The sequence below is a fragment of the Biomphalaria glabrata genome, chromosome 4, assembly GCF_947242115.1.
Source record: "Biomphalaria glabrata chromosome 4, xgBioGlab47.1, whole genome shotgun sequence".
Classification (NCBI taxonomy): Eukaryota; Metazoa; Mollusca; class Gastropoda; family Planorbidae; genus Biomphalaria; species Biomphalaria glabrata.
In genome coordinates, this window is record NC_074714.1 from 51,066,965 (window position 1) to 51,085,218 (window position 18,254).

Below are 18,254 nucleotides of genomic sequence, written 5' to 3' on the forward strand. Positions count from 1 at the left end.
AAATCAAGTTAAAAAAATTAAACTTTAATTAAATGAGGTTAAATCAACGATGGTATCGTCGATTAGGAGAGAAAGAGTTAATAGCCAAGAAAACGGATTATTAGACATGTTAGCATTCTAGTTTTAACATATGTTCATTTTACCATTTGATATCTATGGACGGCTACCTGGTGGTATGCGGTCTGGACTGTCGTTCGGTGGTCTCCATGTTCCCTGGTTCAAACCATGCCCTCTGCCATCCACATCGTCATGAGGTAGGTTTGGGCTAGGACGTAATTATCTTGAAATCAGAAGGAACAGCCAAAACATGTAAAAAAAAAAATCAATTGCATTAAAATTTATCCCTAGTCAAATTCTATCCTTTAGTCATTATACAATTAAACTCTATAACTGAATCCATTTAAGTTTTATACCTTAAACAATATTATTATATCTATAAACATAGATGCCTTATACTAGTTGAAGGGATAGTGATAATCGCTTCAGTCGAATATTAAAATTATTTGAATATTTCGCACATTTGCTGATCTAAAGAAACACTGTTCATTGGAATTCCGTTAAAACTAGAAAAACATAGATTGGTTCTTTACTTATTACTGCTAAAACAATGTGTACACATAGTATCAAATAGGCTACAATATAGGCCTAGGTCTAGATTAATTTAAAATGTTTTCATTGGTCAAAAGAGCGGCTAGATTAATAATGTTTACAAGTCTTATAGACTATATATAATAAAATTGTGTATTTCATAATATTTGTCATCTCATCATCATCTCTGCCTGTGGTCCCATCTCGGGCTTAGGCGTAAAATCAGCTTCCCCCAGGCGTCTCTGTTCAAGGCAAGTCTCTTCAGCTATCCTCAAGTTTTGCCCATCAGCTTGGCATCTGCATCCATAGCTCGGAGCCACGTATTTCTGTGCAGTCCCCTCTTCCTCTTTCCTTTGGGGGGGGGGGGGGGGGGTTCCAGGTGTTAAAGCTTGTCTTGTGATGCTGGATGCAGGCTTGCCTCAGGTGTGGCCTTTAAATCGCCAGCGTCTCTGATGGATATCTTCTTCAATTGGCTGCGGCTTTGTTACTGTTGACAACTGTTACTTTCCATTTGAGCTTGTTTCTGAGCGTTGTTAAGGCAGACTCAAAGGAAATTAGAGGAGATTGCCTTTACAATAACGTTCAATTCTTTATTACATTCTAGTTGATAAACTAGTTTGATGTGTAAAACGTTTAATCTAAGGGGTAAAATTTGTGTTAAAACGTTGATTTAAAAAAAAAAATCCAAACTTGTAAATAAAAATTCTTAAGAGAACTTTTTCTTGTCTTATAGTCAGTTTCGTAAGCTAATTTTTGGACCACGAGTTCAGATTTTAATCCCGGCAGCTCCTGCGATAGAGATGGCTCCAAAATGTACTGCTTTCCTAGAGATTTGAAGTAACGTCTGTATCATATAAGATAAGATAAGATTGCGCCTTTGAGATCTAGAGAGACATCATGACGCTGAGGGTAAAACAAACTCGTTTAGTTGAGAACAAAATGTTTCTATATTTATAATACATATATCAACTAGTAAAGAGTATAGTAAAGTTCTCCTTTCAGACCTTGCGATCTATAGGGCAGATGATGTTAAGGTCATCTGTTTTTTTTTTTTGTAGGCAGCAAAACGACCAACTTAAGTGAGGTACCCATTAAAGTTGGGTGAACTCAGGGTGCACCCTAAAAATCCTGAAATTCAAAAAATCCCAGTCTTTACCGAGATTCGATTCAGTGCATCAGGTTCGTTTTCCCTCAAAGTTTACTTCACTGAATGCTCGTATGTCTGTATAAAAGACATGGTTAAGACATCAGTTTGAGACCCGTGTAAGATCCACGCGTGTCATAACCCTGATCCTAAGCCAGAATGACTGCGTCTGCTGTAGTGAAAAGGACAACCTCTTGAGAATGTTACGGCCGCCCTTTTCATGTCGATACAATCTGGTTACTGGTCGTCAGATCTTTCTACTCTAATGAAGGTCATGAAATGTTCCTGGCAAGCTTCCAAAACCAACATGTCAGAACGTATCATTTTTAAAATCCATAGTGTTTATAAATGCGTTTAAATAGCCTATGCGTTTAAATAGCCTATGCGTTTTAAATGTGCGTTTAAATAGCCTATGCGTTTAAATAGCCTATGTGTTTAAATAGCCTATGCGTTTAAATAGCCTATGCGTTTTAATAGCCTATGCGTTTAAATAGCCTATGCGTTTAAATAGCCTATGCGTTTAAATAGCCTATGCGTTTTAAATGTGCGTTTAAATAGCCTATGCGTTTAAATAGCCTATGCGTTTTAATAGCCTATGCGTTTAAATATGCGTTTAAATAGCCTATGCGTTTTAAATGTGCGTTTAAATAGCCTATGCGTTTAAATAGCCTATGCGTTTTAATAGCCTATGCGTTTAAATATGCGTTTAAATAGCCTATGCGTTTAAATATGCGTTTAAATAGCCTATGCGTTTTAAATGTGCGTTTAATAGCCTATGCGTTTTAAATGTGCGTTTAAATAGCCTATGCGTTTAAATAGCCTATGCGTTTAAATAGCCTATGCGTTTTAAATATGCGTTTAAATAGCCTATGCGTTTAAATATGCGTTTAAATAGCCTATGCGTTTAAATAGCCTATGCGTTTAAATATGCGTTTAAATAGCCTATGCGTCTAAATAGCCTATGCGTTTAAATAGCATATGCGTTTAAATATGCGTTTAAATATTTTTTTTTTTTCAGAAATAACCTAGAATCTCTACTAGATCTAGGCGTCTATATCATTGTTAAAAAAAGATTATCCTTGAAAGTTTATAGGACTATCAGATCTTTGTAGTGGTTGATTCTTTGCCACGCGAAAATCAACGTAAGAGTACAAACATCATTTTCTTTGTGGAGATTTTCATACATGGCGGGAAAAAAACTATAAATAGCCTAGTATTTTGGGTGTATCCGGTGTACAAACTAAAGGAATTGTGGGTAAACGAAGGTATAGGCCTATGTTCAATTCTGTGCACATTTTGTAGCACCGCAGTATCTAATTGTCTTAGTAGCTCGATTTGTGGCACAAAATAATCTCATTATCGAGAAGGCATAAGACTTTTAAGGTATGGATTAAAACGAATCCTCGCGAAGGCTGGGGCTATTGATCTCGGGATCTTTACGGCGCCTCAACTCTAAAAAGTAAAAGCGATTGGTCAGTGGCGTAGCTAGGAATTTTCCATCCTTTGGGGGCCCGGGGGGGGGGGGGGCTTGATCTCAATGGGGGCCCAGCATTTTGCGTAATATTTAATGCAAAAAAAACACTCATTTGTGGCCCCCCCCCCTCAAGTGGACTAAACTCTAGATCTAGCAATTAGATCTAGAAAGAGTGTTGAGACTTCAATTGAAGATAGTAATTTATAGTAATAGTAGAGCGAATTCATAGATTTTTTAACAACCATTTTTCACCGTCGGTATTTAAAAAAAAAAGAGCAATTAAATATATAGTCTTTAGCCAGTCTATGTCTTCGTCTATGAGCATGATACATTTTAAGCATGCCAGACAGTGGCGAAGCAAGGGTGGAAGAATTTGAAAATTCCCCCTAGGCCCACACTTGAAGGGGGCCTTCAAATGCAAAATGCCGGGGGCCCCCAAAGAGATAAAGCCCACGCAGGCCCCCAAACGATGGCTAATTCCTAGCAACGCCATAGATGCCGGAACGCTTTTTTTTTACTTTCACTACTTTATGAAAATCTTATTTGAATAAATTTGCCAGATTTTTGGTTATGGGATAGGTTGTCCATTTGAATGGGATTATAAGTCAATATTCAAATAGGACTACAGTCACTAAACATAAGTTGAATTGTATTGATGACTATGTAAGTATTTTTGTGATATTTTTCCAAACAATGAATACAGGCCAGGTTCTTAAAACTTTTTGTTAGCTTGCTTTGCTATCAACCGAATATAAATTCGTTGCTGCTTTTTGTATGTCTAGCATAGGCCTATTAGGAAACTTTCAGTATTTTGAGATATTTTGTTAATAAGTAGCCTAATTTCACCTTTGTAGCAGTGGGTATAATCTCTATGGTTATGGTCGTTCATATTAGATTTGCAATGTAAGCATACAAGTATTTTTCCATTTGTAGATTATCCAAATTGTGGAATGGTGAATGCGTATTTCTTGATTTATTAATATAATCATTTTTTGTATTTTGAATTTATGCAGATTATGTATTCTTCAAATGGAAGAGGGTAATTTTTGTAAATATATATATATAACTTAAACGGAAGGAGTCAATAATAAACCACAGGATATTGACAAACGGAAGCACGTGACACAAACACATTAAACACATTATTATCTGATTGATTCAAATTTTATTAAGACATCAAGAGCTCACAAAACACAGAAAATTAATAATCTCCCTCTACATGCCACCTTATTTTTCTTTGGTACAACCTGCCACACTATAAAATAATCAATCGACGAGATCTAGTATCCAACATTGTTTTTTTTAACCTTTGCTTTTTTGTATTGACTCAAGACTATTTGTTAACGATCTGCATCTAGAGATAAAAAAAAATTTCATTGGCTTGTTTTAAAAAAGAAATGATAATTAGCTACATTCATTACAAAAGTTTCTATTCTTACAAATGTCAGTGCTTATTAATACTTAAATATCTCATTAAAAAACAACACATATTGTGGCCAATTTCTTCATATAATTGTTACACAAACAGTTGCATAAAAATCTGACAAATACATGCACTTGTATCTAGTATTGTCTAATAAAAATAATATTTAACATAATCTTATGTATTTACATTCAAATTTGTTAATCCTCACTTATTATCCCAGTAAAAATGTTAAAGTATTTTTAAATCTTAAAAAAATTTCAATTAAAACATATATTATTTGAAAAAAAAAAAAAAAAAGAGCTAATTTTCTAAACATGTTAACATAAAAGAATGAACACAGAGAATGATATTGCCAACTATGAATGAATGGACTCGTTGAATGTACAACATAAAAAATGGTGTGGAGTTTTTTTGAAAGACTTCGGGTAAATGGTAATGTTATCACTGCACAGCGCAACTCTGACACACAATCCTGTACATCAATAGCTTTGTAAGTTATCTCATGCATACAATAGTAGTTGGCAATAAATACTACACATATGACATTGGGGTTGGCACAATATCAAAGCATCTATATACATTACCGAGGACACATAGCAAAAGCTCTGTTTAGTGTAAAGTACACAAAATTTTAAAGTAAATACTACAAACGCCTTCCGAGTTTTTGATAAGAATACAACTCTACATGTACATCATATGAATAGAATACAGCCTCAATAAATAAATTAACTAATAATAATAATAAATTAACTAGATTACATTAGCATAACTAGCAAATGATATTAAAATCTATCTGGAAAAAAAAACAAGGTATTAGGATCATAACTTCGTGTGTCTATGTAATACAAGAACTGAATGATTTATAAATACATGAACATTGATAATGATGGTAAAATCATACAAATCATAATACTAATATACATTAAATAGTGTAAGCTCTTTGTTCAAACATGAATCTTATAATGCATAGATCCATGTTTAGATACTAGAATAAATAAGCATTCAAAATACATGTCATTGGATTTCAATCTACAAGCTAAGTCACAAAATAATGGAAAGACACTCACTTTGAAAAAAAAGAAATACTTTGTCTCATTAAAATATTAAGACTCACGTTTTGCTTTGATTTGTTTTCTATACGTGCTTGCAAATAGATCTATTTGCAAGGATTCCGTCTTAAGAAAATCTGTTCGTCAATAGATTTCCACATCACTGGAGAATACTGCTATGGATAGCGGCTGATTTTTGTGCTGACTAGTTGGGACTTCATCGACATTTTGACCCACGCTGGGGCTCAGATCACAAGTACTATCTGCAAGGCTTGTCGATGACATGGAGTTCCACTTCTTGCTCAGGTTTTCATCGGTGCTGTTTGTTTCGTCATCTTCGTGAAGACTGGTGTCGCTATGGTAACTGTTGATATTACTACGAGCCAGGTTTTTGTGGAAATCGGACTGGCCAGGTGGGGTTCGCTTAAACTTCCTGTTGCTTCCCTTGCGAGTGAAGAGGCGATCCCCGCGCTGGCTTTCTGGTGAGCTCGCGGGGCTGCTGCTATGCTCAGCTGACCACTGGTTTCTGTTGTCGAGCGGGGCATTGTCCAGCGTGCGAGCAGAATTGTCATTGTTGAGTGGAGGGCTTTGGTCAGAGCTGAGAACCGCTGGGTTTCTGTCGGCGTTGCTTTTCAAGTTGTTCCTGTAGTTGATGAACGCATTTCTCTCCTGGGCGCTGGTGTGGTGGACGTCATTGTCCAGCATACGCTGCTGTCTCAAGAGCACCAGTCTGAGGACCTGGGCGCAGCATAGACGGTTTGAGATGTTGACGATGCTACAATCATCCGACTTCTTCAGGTACTCGATGTAATTATCTGTCAGTGAGAGAAAACAAACGGTGACGTCAATCATACAATGTGAGAAGAAAATTCATAAATTATGAAATCTGCTTAATTAGAAATGCAAATGAGTAAAAAATACTCTCTGTGATAGGTAGCATAAAATAATTTTTCTATCATAACGATTGAAATTATTTACATAAATGTAATAACAAATATGCAAGGGCATAAAAACTATATATATATATATATATATAAAAGGCCAATTAAAATATCTGAAAGTTTTTTTTCATTTGTTACTACATAGTCGTATACAGCTGACTCACCACCGCCCCTTTTTTCCCCCATGAAAAATGTACCTTAACTTGACTTTTTTCAAACTATGCTAACTTGTGCTTTATAGTAAACCATTTTTTTTAAAGAAATATAATATAACGGGTTTTAAAAAAAAAAGCCATTTTTTTAAATTTAAACTAATTGCCTGACATGAATCGCTTGATAGCTTTAAGCAGTGTTTCCCAAACTTTTGCCTTAACGGAAACACTTTCACACATTCTTAGTATTTAGCGGAACACTTTTGCTTATTTTTTTTCAAAAGTGAGATTAGGCCTAATTCACGTGTTGGCTTATTAGTTAATTATTCAAGTAGTTCGCGGAACACCTATTCAGGCCACTCGGAATACTAGGGTTTCACGGAACACAGCTGGGAAACACTGGCTTAAATTAATATCAATTAATAAGCACTAAACAATTCAATGTACTTACCAAGCTGAACGATGTCTGCCATTCGCTTCTCCCTAGTGCTTTCTATACTTTCAGTGCTGGCACCAAGAGCACGTTTTTTGGACGAGCGAAGTTTTGAAGGCGTGCTGACTTTGCTTTTGCTCTTTCCGACCACGCCGTCATCCGAGCTACTGCTTGATCTACTGCTGCTGCTACCCGTGCTGATTTTCCGGAATGGGCTGACAGGCGTAGATAATCGAACTTTCTCTTTGAACTGCGCCAGGCTATTGTTGTTGCTATCCATGAGATTCTGTGAGCTTTTGCTCCTAATCTTGACCGACTCGCTTAAGTGAAAGAGACTTTTGCTCTTGGTTTTGTCAGCTTTGGTCAATCCTTCGACAATGTCCGGAGGGCTTGGGGAAGTTGAGATCTCCTGCAGGGTGTTGGAAGATTTTGTGGCAAAGAGATTCAAAGTGCTTCCGCTCTTCTTCTTCAACAACTTTCTCTCTGGTACTTGAAGCTTCTCACTGGTGTGGAACAGATCGAATGTACTCTTGCTCTTTTCTTTCAGCATCCTGTCTTTCTTATTAAATAATCCGAGAGGCATCTTCAAGAGGCTGTTCTTGGGCTCTCAGGTACAAACAATAATTTGAAATGGCGATCTTGCTAAGGCTGTATATTGCCACAGCGAACTACTTGAAATGGCTTCAAAAGTACAAATCTGTGAATAAAAAAAAAAAATGAACTGGAATGTTGCCACTAAGTGTCCAAGTTGAACGACCCGCCCATTTATTTTCTACACTACCGTGGCAGACGTAACCAATAAGACGCTGGCATAAATTTTTTTCGGCACTGTGCGTTACAATTGCTTGCAGTTTATTTCGAAGTCACTGGCCTATAGAGTCTACTTGGCAAAGTTAAGTAAGCATAGGAAGCATGCCAGCAAGGCATTGTCACTTACTTGAGGCGTGATCGCAGTCTTAAAGAAAGCATTTAAACTGAAGTACAGCTAGCCTACACCTCCCTCCTCTTAACCAACAGGTTAGAAACAAGTCACACGGCAAGCACTAGAGCTAGTAGTAGTGAACAAATTCAACGAGTTGAAATGTTCTTTCCCGCCTATCACCTAATCAGTTCCAGTAACTTACAACACTGGAGAGCTCTCCCTAACTGAGCTCAGCATTAAATAGGATAAATCTCCAAAGAGCCCGGATGACGTATTCTGAACGACACACACACAAAAAAAAAAAAAAAAGGTCGGGTGGTTGGGGAATCCTTAGTTTATCTATGATTTAAAATTAGGCCTTCTCCACATCCGGGATCACGAATACATACATCGAAGTACATTTTGTTTTTTTAGATTGTGTTTTTTTTTCCCCTTCTGGATAATAAAGAAGAATTCGTAGAACTTTAAAAAAACAAATTGTCTAGCGTGGATAAGTCAAGGTTAAAGGTTGGACTAGCGCTCAGAAATGACACTCAAATTATTTGAACTAGTTCATGTGAAGCTAGAGCAATGAACTTCATCACATCGTTCGCTGAATTTTAAAACCATTACCCCTAGTTCACCATTAATGTTCATTTTTTTAGTTCAGATGTGGGCCATTCTAGGAGATAGTCTAATGTCTTTTAATATACATGGGTTTACATTTATTGACTCCTCAACATAACGTGTTTGATAGCAGCTTTTTTTTTTTTTTATAAAAAAAGACTCGATTGGTGTGAGACCATGGACTTAAAATATATAGGTCTGGATGTGAGACGTTTTAATTTTTTTCTTTGTTGCCAACTTGGCAATACGGCTTTTTTTTCCAAACAAAACCCTTAAAATAGCAATATTGGCAGCTATAAATGTTTTTATGTGCTGCATTTATAACTCAGCTAGTTCAAATATTTACTTATGTTAAAGTTACGTTTATAATTTCTTCAAACTTTTATAGAACTTGTAACAAACGACATTCAACATTTAACTATCGATTGTATCATCGAATGAAAAAAAAAATTCTACTAGACTTCTATTTTCTATATGTGTCATGTAGGCTAAGCTTCCTATCTCTATGCTAGCAATTACTCATTCCCATATGTATTGACGTAAAATATGTTCGAAAAGTGGGAGACAATTCAGGTATTCATTTGTATCAGTCGTAAGAGTGTTGCTAAGCTCGTGGGGGAACGAGAGGAAAATCTGGGCATTGGCTAAGGCCAGAACGTTGTCGCCCATACAACACCCCCTCAGTTCCACGCAGCTGTTGGGTTCAAATGATTGGCAATACCCGATACAGTTTGGGGTCAGAAGGGTCTGCTAGAGTGTAGCAGTGCTCTACAAGCTCTCTCAGGGTCACCTGCTTCTGATTGCTTTCTCAGGGTTTACTCCTAAAGTCTTCGCATGTCTGGGTTTAGCCGCAGGCCAGCTGAGTTTTGGAGAGTTTTCCTTCTCCTAGGTGATTAAAAACCAAGGTTAACTAGACCCTCCTGCCATAATCTTTCTGGTTAAAGCGCTAACATAAACTAAGAGTATTTAAATCTGACGTTAGAAATCTATTCAAATTTCAAACACATAATATTCGTACTAATAAATAGTAATATATATCTTGTAGTAAGTATTAATCTTACATATCTACCAGCCGTGAGAATGCACCATATAATTACACTTGTGTATAAAAACACACGACGTTCGTGTATATTGTTTTAAATGTCTTCAGAATTAACGTGTAGATAACATCGTGTTTGTAAAAACGACTCTCTGTTTAGTTGTATGTTTAGCAACTGACCTAACGGATAATGACAAGGCTGTTGTAAGTAGACTGGCTTTTATAATACTTTGCCCATAAAGAGGGACACCACGGAAACGAAATATTCGCCGGGAAGTCATTAATACATAGTCTAGTGACCCTGGACTTCTGTTCCTTGAGCTTTGACATTTGATGAAATACGGACGCTGCAGACGTGAAAACATTTTCCGGTGGCCTTGTAAAATAATGCTCATAATATTTGTTTCCGGAAAAGACAAAAGTTTCCCAATTTGATGAAACGGGAACATCCCGGAATTGAATTGTTAGGCAGTGGTTTTTTTTTTTTTTAAACAATGTCTTGCCGATTTAATGAGGCAGGGTCAACTATTTGTTGAGTCTAAACATAAATAATGGCACTCGGGGTTAAAAGAAAGCAGGAAGTGATATGACATTAAGGTGAAGGTTATGTCAACTGCTAAGGAATAGTTCCAAAAGTGAAAGATAGAGTCTTTATGTTAATAATAATAAATATATATATATATAATGAGGTCCCTAATAGCGGGAAATGATGGAACAAACAAACAAACAAACAAACAAAACTTGAAAGAAATGACCAACAAAAAAAATAAAAAAGGCCGTGGAAAATCAGTTTCGGGTATAAGTTACTGATTTCTTAAATTATTTTTTTTGTGCTTATGAGATAAACTATTTGACGACCATTTTGATGCAGTCCGCACTCTTCGCGGCCCTTAGTTAGTAACATCACATATAATATTAATAAGGCTGGTCTTCGAGTACGAAGATTAACGGAAAATGCAGTATTTCCCGTGGCTACGCAGCCCCAGCTGTGACCTACATATTCTGCCACATATAATGAAGACATTTTATTCTACTTTATAAAGTAGAAAAACAATTGTCGTCGCGATAACAGTCTGGATTTAAACTGTCATGTTTTTCTGTAGAGTTTTTTTTTTCGAAATTGAGATAACTATTGATTTGGATAGTAGATGGTAGCAAGTATAGTTCCTAACAATTTGAGTTTAAAGAAATACATATTTATACGGTAATAGAAAAAGTCAGTTGAAAGTGTGAAAAAAAATAACGAGATTTGAAATCGCTAAAGTAATGGCCGAAACCGGAAATGACGCAAATTCGGGTAAATAGGAAAAATATAAATGAATATGGCGAAGTGTAATTCTGTAAGTGAATGAGTGACCCGAACCGGTACAAATATGATCGGTCTACACGATCATTCCACTGATAATAGTGATTCAACTAATAATGATAGGTCTAAGTCTAAGTTGAAAAGATCTTCTTGACAATTCATGGTAATTACTGAATCTAGATCTGGATCAATTCAATTAAAATTATGTAAAGCAAGCATTATGTCAGCCTGTCAGCCAATAGCATGAAGAATTATTTCATTTAGTAATTCCACATTAACAATCTTTGAAGGAAATTATAACGTAATGATTCCATTTCCTTAATTAGTTTTGATAAATTAAAATGGTCACATCCTTGACAACGGGCTGGTACAAAATAAAAATAAAAGGCACTGTAGCGGACAAATTTGACTTAGAAGCTTGTATTTACGTAAGATACTGCGCACATTTCTATTTAGTCAATAGAGAAAATGTGTAGACATTATATATATATATAGTGTATATATATATATATATATATATATATATATATTATATATATATATATATATATATATATATATATATATATATATATATATATATATATATATATATATACATTACGATGTAAGTAGTTTAGGGTATTAGAGACAAGCAACCTATATGGCAGAGGATGTTTCTGTGGCCAGTACAACGACCAACCGCCTTTACTTTTCCCTCATTAATACCAGGAGCTGGGTAGGCGTCCTTAAGATACCGAAATTAGAAATTCCAGTCTTCACTAGGATTCGAGCCAGGGACAGACCTGAGAAGGTTGTACACAATATTCTGGGTTTAATAAACCTTGTTTTTATGAACATGGTGAGACTTAAGATAAAGACAGAAAAAAAAAATGGTGAGAAAAAAAAACTGATAAAGACAAAGAAAAAACCCAATAAAGACAAAGAAAAAACCCAATAAAGACAAAGAAAAAAAAACAACAAATGATGAGAGAGGGAAGAAAAAAAAAAGCATTTTGAATGCTTGGTGGCCAAGTAGTACAAGAGCTCTAGAGTTCGAATCCCAATGAAGAGTGGGATTTTGAGGTTTGGTATTTTCAGGATGCCCCCGTTAATTATCTGTCATACACACAGATGAGTTTTACATCAACATCCCGATAGATCACGTGATCTGAAAGGGCTCCAGACCTTACTTAGACAATACAATGTAAAGTAACTAAATGCCAAACATTTCAACAATGTATCATTAATATAGGTTATCGGCAAAGAATTTGAACTTTAGAAGAACGCAGTGGATAGAGAGGAGACATCTTTCTTTTTTTCATTATTAGGAAATCTGTTTTTCCAACAAAAACAATCAGCTGGTATAATCAAGGCTACTACACAGATTAAATTAGGTCGAGAGCAAAGGTAGATAACACACGATATAAAGTGTTTCAAAGAAAGGGACATAACTGTCTATGTGGGTTTATCTCAAGTGACAGGTGTCTTCCTTTGATACTTTTGACTATTCTCCGTAAACCCCCCCCCCCCTCCCCCAAACACTCTCACACTTACTAAAAGGTCTGCCACATTGTTTTGGAATACAATAGATCAGCTCGGAAAAAGAAGATATTGTGCGCCTCAAGTGGTAGTAGCTAGCTCATGTAGGCCCAGCAGGGAAGAACGAGGTGGAATACAAACAAAATACAGATGTGTGTGTGTATGTGTGTGTGTGTGTATTTTAAAAAGCTGAAATAAAATGGTCAATAAAAAAATAAACAATAAAAAAAACCAGCATGGTCCTTAAGACAAAAGCCGTGATGTCTTCAACTGGCAGAGTGTAACCTGGAGGAAGCTACTAGTAACAGCGACTGTCTCTTGCCAATTATAAATTTGTACCTGTTCTACAACTTTGGTCTATGTATTTATTGTCAGACACAAAGTATATCTAGTAATTTTAAAGACACTTCTGTGTGTGTTCGTAAACTTCGTTTTGTTACAATTCATAGATCTATTTAGCATATTGTGTCCTTATTTTTGTGTTCATATAGGGCAGCGGTTCTCAACCTTTTAAGCTCGGCGACCCCTTTTATAATCTACCACTTTGCCGCGACCCCCCCCCCCCACACACACATACATAAATAGAAGAGTAGACCATAACAATCCATATTTTCGATGGTCTTAGGCGATCCCTGGCAAATCGTCAATCGACCCCCAAGGGGGTCGCGACCCACAGGTTGAAAACCCCTGAATATAGGGGAACATATTTCACATGTGCATTAGATTATTTAGTGTCAACTTTCGATTTCTTCCCCCCTCCATCTCTAGCGCACTATTGTTAGTTGATAAAAGTATTGCTTGATGGGCTTGAAGAAAGGGCTACACAAGTCAATGCCTTTAACCCTAAAGCTCACTTTGTTAACAGTCTCAAAAAAAAAAAAAAAGTCATTGTCCTTATAAGGGACACCAAGTAAGACGTTTTTCCTAATAAAATTACAAAATATTTCAGGCATTATTCACCCTGTCACTCTCCCCTCATTTTCTAAAGAAAAAAAAAAGTAAACATCAGATTTTATAACATGGCACGAGTGCTATTTTACACTGTATAAAAAAAAAAAGGATCTCTTTTGGCAGAGAGTTGATTTCAGCACTATAGGTCTAGATCTTAGTCAAATCAAAAGTTGAGACGCTCTTTAGTTTGTCAGAAAAAAAAAAAACAACACATGTAAAGCTTCTGTTAAACCCTCGGGCTTTCGGATTGTGTCAAGTCAAGTCTAGATGTGGCGAACACTAAATAATGGGAATGTGTAAGGTTAAGTCAAGTCTAGTCTAGATGTGTAGAAAAATACAAAGAATAAACATGGGGAGGGGGGAGGCGTCGGCGACTACTTCATTGTGGGGGACACACACAGCTTCCTGGTCCTAGAAAAACGTGACATGTCCAGATGGTCAGCCAAGGCCAACTTACACAGGTCTTGTGTCAGCACACCAAAATGAGTTGTATAGTTAAATCTTGTAAGTGCGTGACATGGATAGCGACTAGATATTGTGTAATGTAGAGGCAATATATCATCTTGACTAGATCTAAATATTAAATGTATTAATAAGATCACAGAAAAGTAAATATTAAGCAATTAGCTTACTCTCTTAGCCATTTAGTAGGCTTAACACATTAAGTAGGCTTAACACATTAAGTAGGCTTAGCACATTAAGTAGTCTTAACACATTAAGTAGGCTTAACACAAAGTATGCTAAGATGGTCTTATCAATGTTCTACCACCAAATGGATCCCTGTCATTTCATATTTACAAGGCAAATATTTAATGTCGTTACATTCGACGATTATTGGGCAGGGATGACGAACCAATTTTAAAACGGGGCTGTGTCCATCTCTCTTCACCCCGAGGACTATAGAAATATCTGTCACGTGACACGGACCGCACCCCAACCAAATAATAATAAATAAATAGAATAAAACAATAATTACAAAAGTAAAAATAATATAAAAAAATCGTCGAGTACAATGGAAACGATCCTTCGTTATGCCCTTAAGGGCTGGATATGGCCTTCGGGTCGTAGTTTTAGCACCTTTTAAGTAAAATTAAAGCTGTATTCATAGCAAGTGGTCTCTTTACTCCTACATGGTTGTAAAAATTAGACAAAAAGTCAAGGGACAGATGAGAGATTACTTCGAAATACAAAAAAACTCATTTTTTTTATTATTATATCAAGTTTTAGTGTTTTATTACAGCTTTACCTTTTAGTTTTATGTCCTGAAGTGTCTGTAAATTAAGTGATTATTTCTAATAGATCTGCGAGTGCAACGCTTTAGTTTTAAAACGAACACACAAATGTAAGCTGTGAGATGCAGTGCTGATAGTTTGTTGTGCACAGCATCACGATGCTGCTAGTCATGTGGCTTGCGCTCTGAACTGCCTCCCCCATCGTCCTGCGGGAGGTTTTGGCTAAGATGTCATTGTCTTCAGAATATGCGAAACATGTACAACAAAGCAATAAGTCTGGTGCTACTATAGGTGAAAATGACTGGTATACCCCACAGCTCTATTCATACGAACTCCAAATGACTAGTACGATTAGACCCGCTAATTCCATGTTTCAGGTAAAGACATTTTTAAAGCTTACTAGGGCGATGTCTTCTATGTCCTGCGACTTAAGCCTGATATACTTTATTTATTTGTCTGACACGTCACCGTGTATCAGAAATGGTGTCGAACTTTCTACAAGTATTTAGGTAAAGACCTGTTTCCGTCATTTTGTTTTTAAAGTGTCACTACTCAAGATAACGGCTCAGAAGATTAAAAACTTTGACACCTACTACTTGAGTAGATGTACTGAGACGTGATCATGGCTAACTCTGACACATGGCATGCATTTAAATTAAACAAAAACTCATGTGAAAGACAGATTAATGCGTTTCGATTTGTACTTCTACAGTTTCCCTTTCAACCATTGTTTTCTGTTATAGAGAATAAACAAAACAAATTGGGGGAAAATTAGGTTTTAAGACATTCCATATATACAGAATTTTACTATGTCTAGGTTTAGAAAGATGATTCTGGTTGATTTTATTTCTCAGAAACCCATGGAAAGTCAATAAATGTGATTTTGGATTGCATTTCAATATTTCTAAAGGGTACCATTGATTCAAATAACGTTAAGTGTAATGTAGACTTTGCTACATTCTATATTTCAGTAATTCCGAGTTAAAATGACGATTTAAAGAGGGTTGAGAATTATTTATTTTTGAAATATGAAGCATTTGTAAATATAATATTGGAAAGATCATTTCACCGCTTAAATAATTTGGGTTTAATTCGATAGCCAATAGGCCCAGAGCCTAGGTCTATTTAAAAAAATAGGCCTACGTTAGCTATAGACATGCATTCACAATTTTAAAAAACTGTTCTTAATAAATAAAATAAGAAAGATAAAAAAAAATGTTTAGACCTACCTCACTTTGTTCAAGTTACTTTCTTAATCATACTGTTTCTGATAACGCTGAAGTTTTGATGAAGCTTTCGGGAGGTAACTCCAACTAAGTCCAACTGCTGAACAGCAGACGATATATTATGAATTGGAAATTGAAGATAGCACTCACAAAAATGAACCATTTGTCCGTAGACTAATTTCACTAAAAAGAAGTTTCCAAAAAAGAAATGAAATACACTGGCTTGAAGTTTCTCTAAGTTTCTGTCACTCTCCACCAGGTTAGAGAAGAAACTAGTCCCCCCTGTTTGTGATCTACTAGCAGACGACTTTTTGAAGACTAAGCAGCCAGGTGAAGTCCTTTTATCGGGTCGCGATGTTCAGCTCGAGTGATTTCATCGGGACGACGGCGGTTTCAATCGTCACTGGTCCAAACTTTTACAAACCCCTTTCTGTGACACGAGGCACTAATTTTAGTATGTTTACACCCTCCCACCCGCCTCCCCCCTACCTTCCAGCAGAAGCCTCAGTTGCGTCTTTACCTGTCAGTGACCTTCGTTAATCGGGATGACGTCAAAGCTATATAAGGAGGAAAAAGGGGGGGGGGCGGGGAGTGTGGACATGTGAAAGAAAACTGTTTTACAAAATAATTAGTTCTCTGAGAGTCACGTGAGCCTACGCAAAAGACAAACGAATATCATGAACAAAGAGAACATAGGCAGAAAACAAACAAACAAACAAAAAAGCCTCCACTACTTCAAATACAAAATGTTTGGTATTCTAAAATTTACGCACAGCTTTGAAGCGTCGAAACAAATAATTATGAATATTGTTATTCTTACTTTTTATATTTCTCAACGTGCGTTTTGCATTACTATGTCACAACAGCTCTCAAGGGTGTATCCTGGTCTTAGATCATTTGTGTTATTATTTCAATAATAAACCTTTGGGAAACTCTGATGTAGAAAGATTGAAATAAAAGACTTTCGTGTAAACTCGCGGTCCAGCAAGGTGTTAACAGTTTCTCATCGACCCCCATCCCTCTCCAATTATATTGCCCACCTCTACAACTCTAACTCTTATTTCTTAATGTTAACTCCCTTTTGTGTGTGTGTGTGTGGGGGGGGGGTTAAATTATCTTTCAGCTGATTCAAAAATCAAGTATAAGATAACATGTCTTAGTAGTTCTGCGTTGTACACTTTTATGCCGAAGGATTCGGATGACTTGTTCTATATATGTGATGAACTGCGCAATAGTTTCTAGATCAGGCAGCTTTGAACTTTCCATAGAGTTTATCTTTCATATGGAAGTTTTGGGGCCTGTGTCTTGTTCAGGCTAATTGATAGATTTTCCAGCTTTAGTTTTAAAAGACATGGTTAGCATTCTCTGGGGATGCTCCACATGGCGAAGTTCACTTATCCTAATTATTAGCTTCCCAAACTTTGTTGTTTAAATCTGATTTCTCCAATTCATCAATTAGAATTTTAGAGCAAAGCGTTTAGCACTAGCACCGGGTTTTGGTTTGATCTAACAATTATCTTATCATCTTATATATTACAGACTACAGACGTTACTTTAAAAAAAAAAAAAGATAATTACGTCCTACGCATTTCATGTGTTAATCTAGTCATGCGTGTTAATCAATGACTTAAACTCTGCTAAGTTATTAATTTTCCTGGCTGATTCAGGCAACCCATCCCATTCTCTATTGGCACTAGTGGAGAAGGAGCACTTGTACGAATTTGTTCAAGCGTATGGATTAAACATGTGCCTCTATCTTTGTGTCTTTCTGAGTATTTCATAAGTTTTGTTTTTCTATTTGTAAGTTACAGTTTAGTGTTTTATGTATTATAGCTTCTATACTTTTTATTCTTCTGTCCTGAAGTGTCTTTAAGTTTAATGATTTTGCTAATGGTGTTACTCTAATCAAATTGGAATATTCATTTGTTATAAATCTCACTGCTATATTTTGTATTTATTCTAGTTTATCTATGTTTTCTTGAGTTGAGGGGTCCCAAGCATAGGATACATATTTTAATATTGGCCGAACTAAAGTTAAATAGCATTTTAATTTTAAGGTTTTTATTAAATTCGGACACACTTCTGTTAATAAACCCTAATGTTTTGCTTGATTTTTTAAATAATTTCATCAAGTGAGGATTCCATGATAACTCAACTTATCTATACGTTACGTTCAAGAATTAAACAAAGATGGTAAATACATTATAGGTCAAAATAAAGTTATAAAGAAACAACATGGACATT

At 36.0% G+C, this 18,254-nt stretch overlaps 1 protein-coding gene across 2 annotated transcripts; it reads right to left on the reverse strand.

The window, feature by feature from the left end:
• Positions 1-4,348: 4,348 nt before the first annotated feature.
• Positions 4,349-16,379, reverse strand: LOC106078487 (uncharacterized). 2 transcript variants are annotated; one of them, XM_013239366.2, is made up of 3 exons: positions 16,014-16,379; positions 7,226-7,904; positions 4,349-6,496 (listed from the first exon to the last, which is right to left on the reverse strand). In XM_013239366.2, exons 2-3 carry the CDS (start codon positions 7,788-7,790, stop codon positions 5,826-5,828), a joined length of 1,236 nt encoding a protein of 411 aa, XP_013094820.2. In that variant the 5' UTR covers positions 7,791-7,904; positions 16,014-16,379; the 3' UTR covers positions 4,349-5,825. The 2 variants fall into 2 exon arrangements, with proteins under 2 accessions (XP_013094820.2, XP_013094821.2); XM_013239367.2 differs by lacking the exon at positions 16,014-16,379 and adding an exon at positions 8,145-8,353.
• Between the last annotated feature and the right edge of the window lie 1,875 nt (positions 16,380-18,254).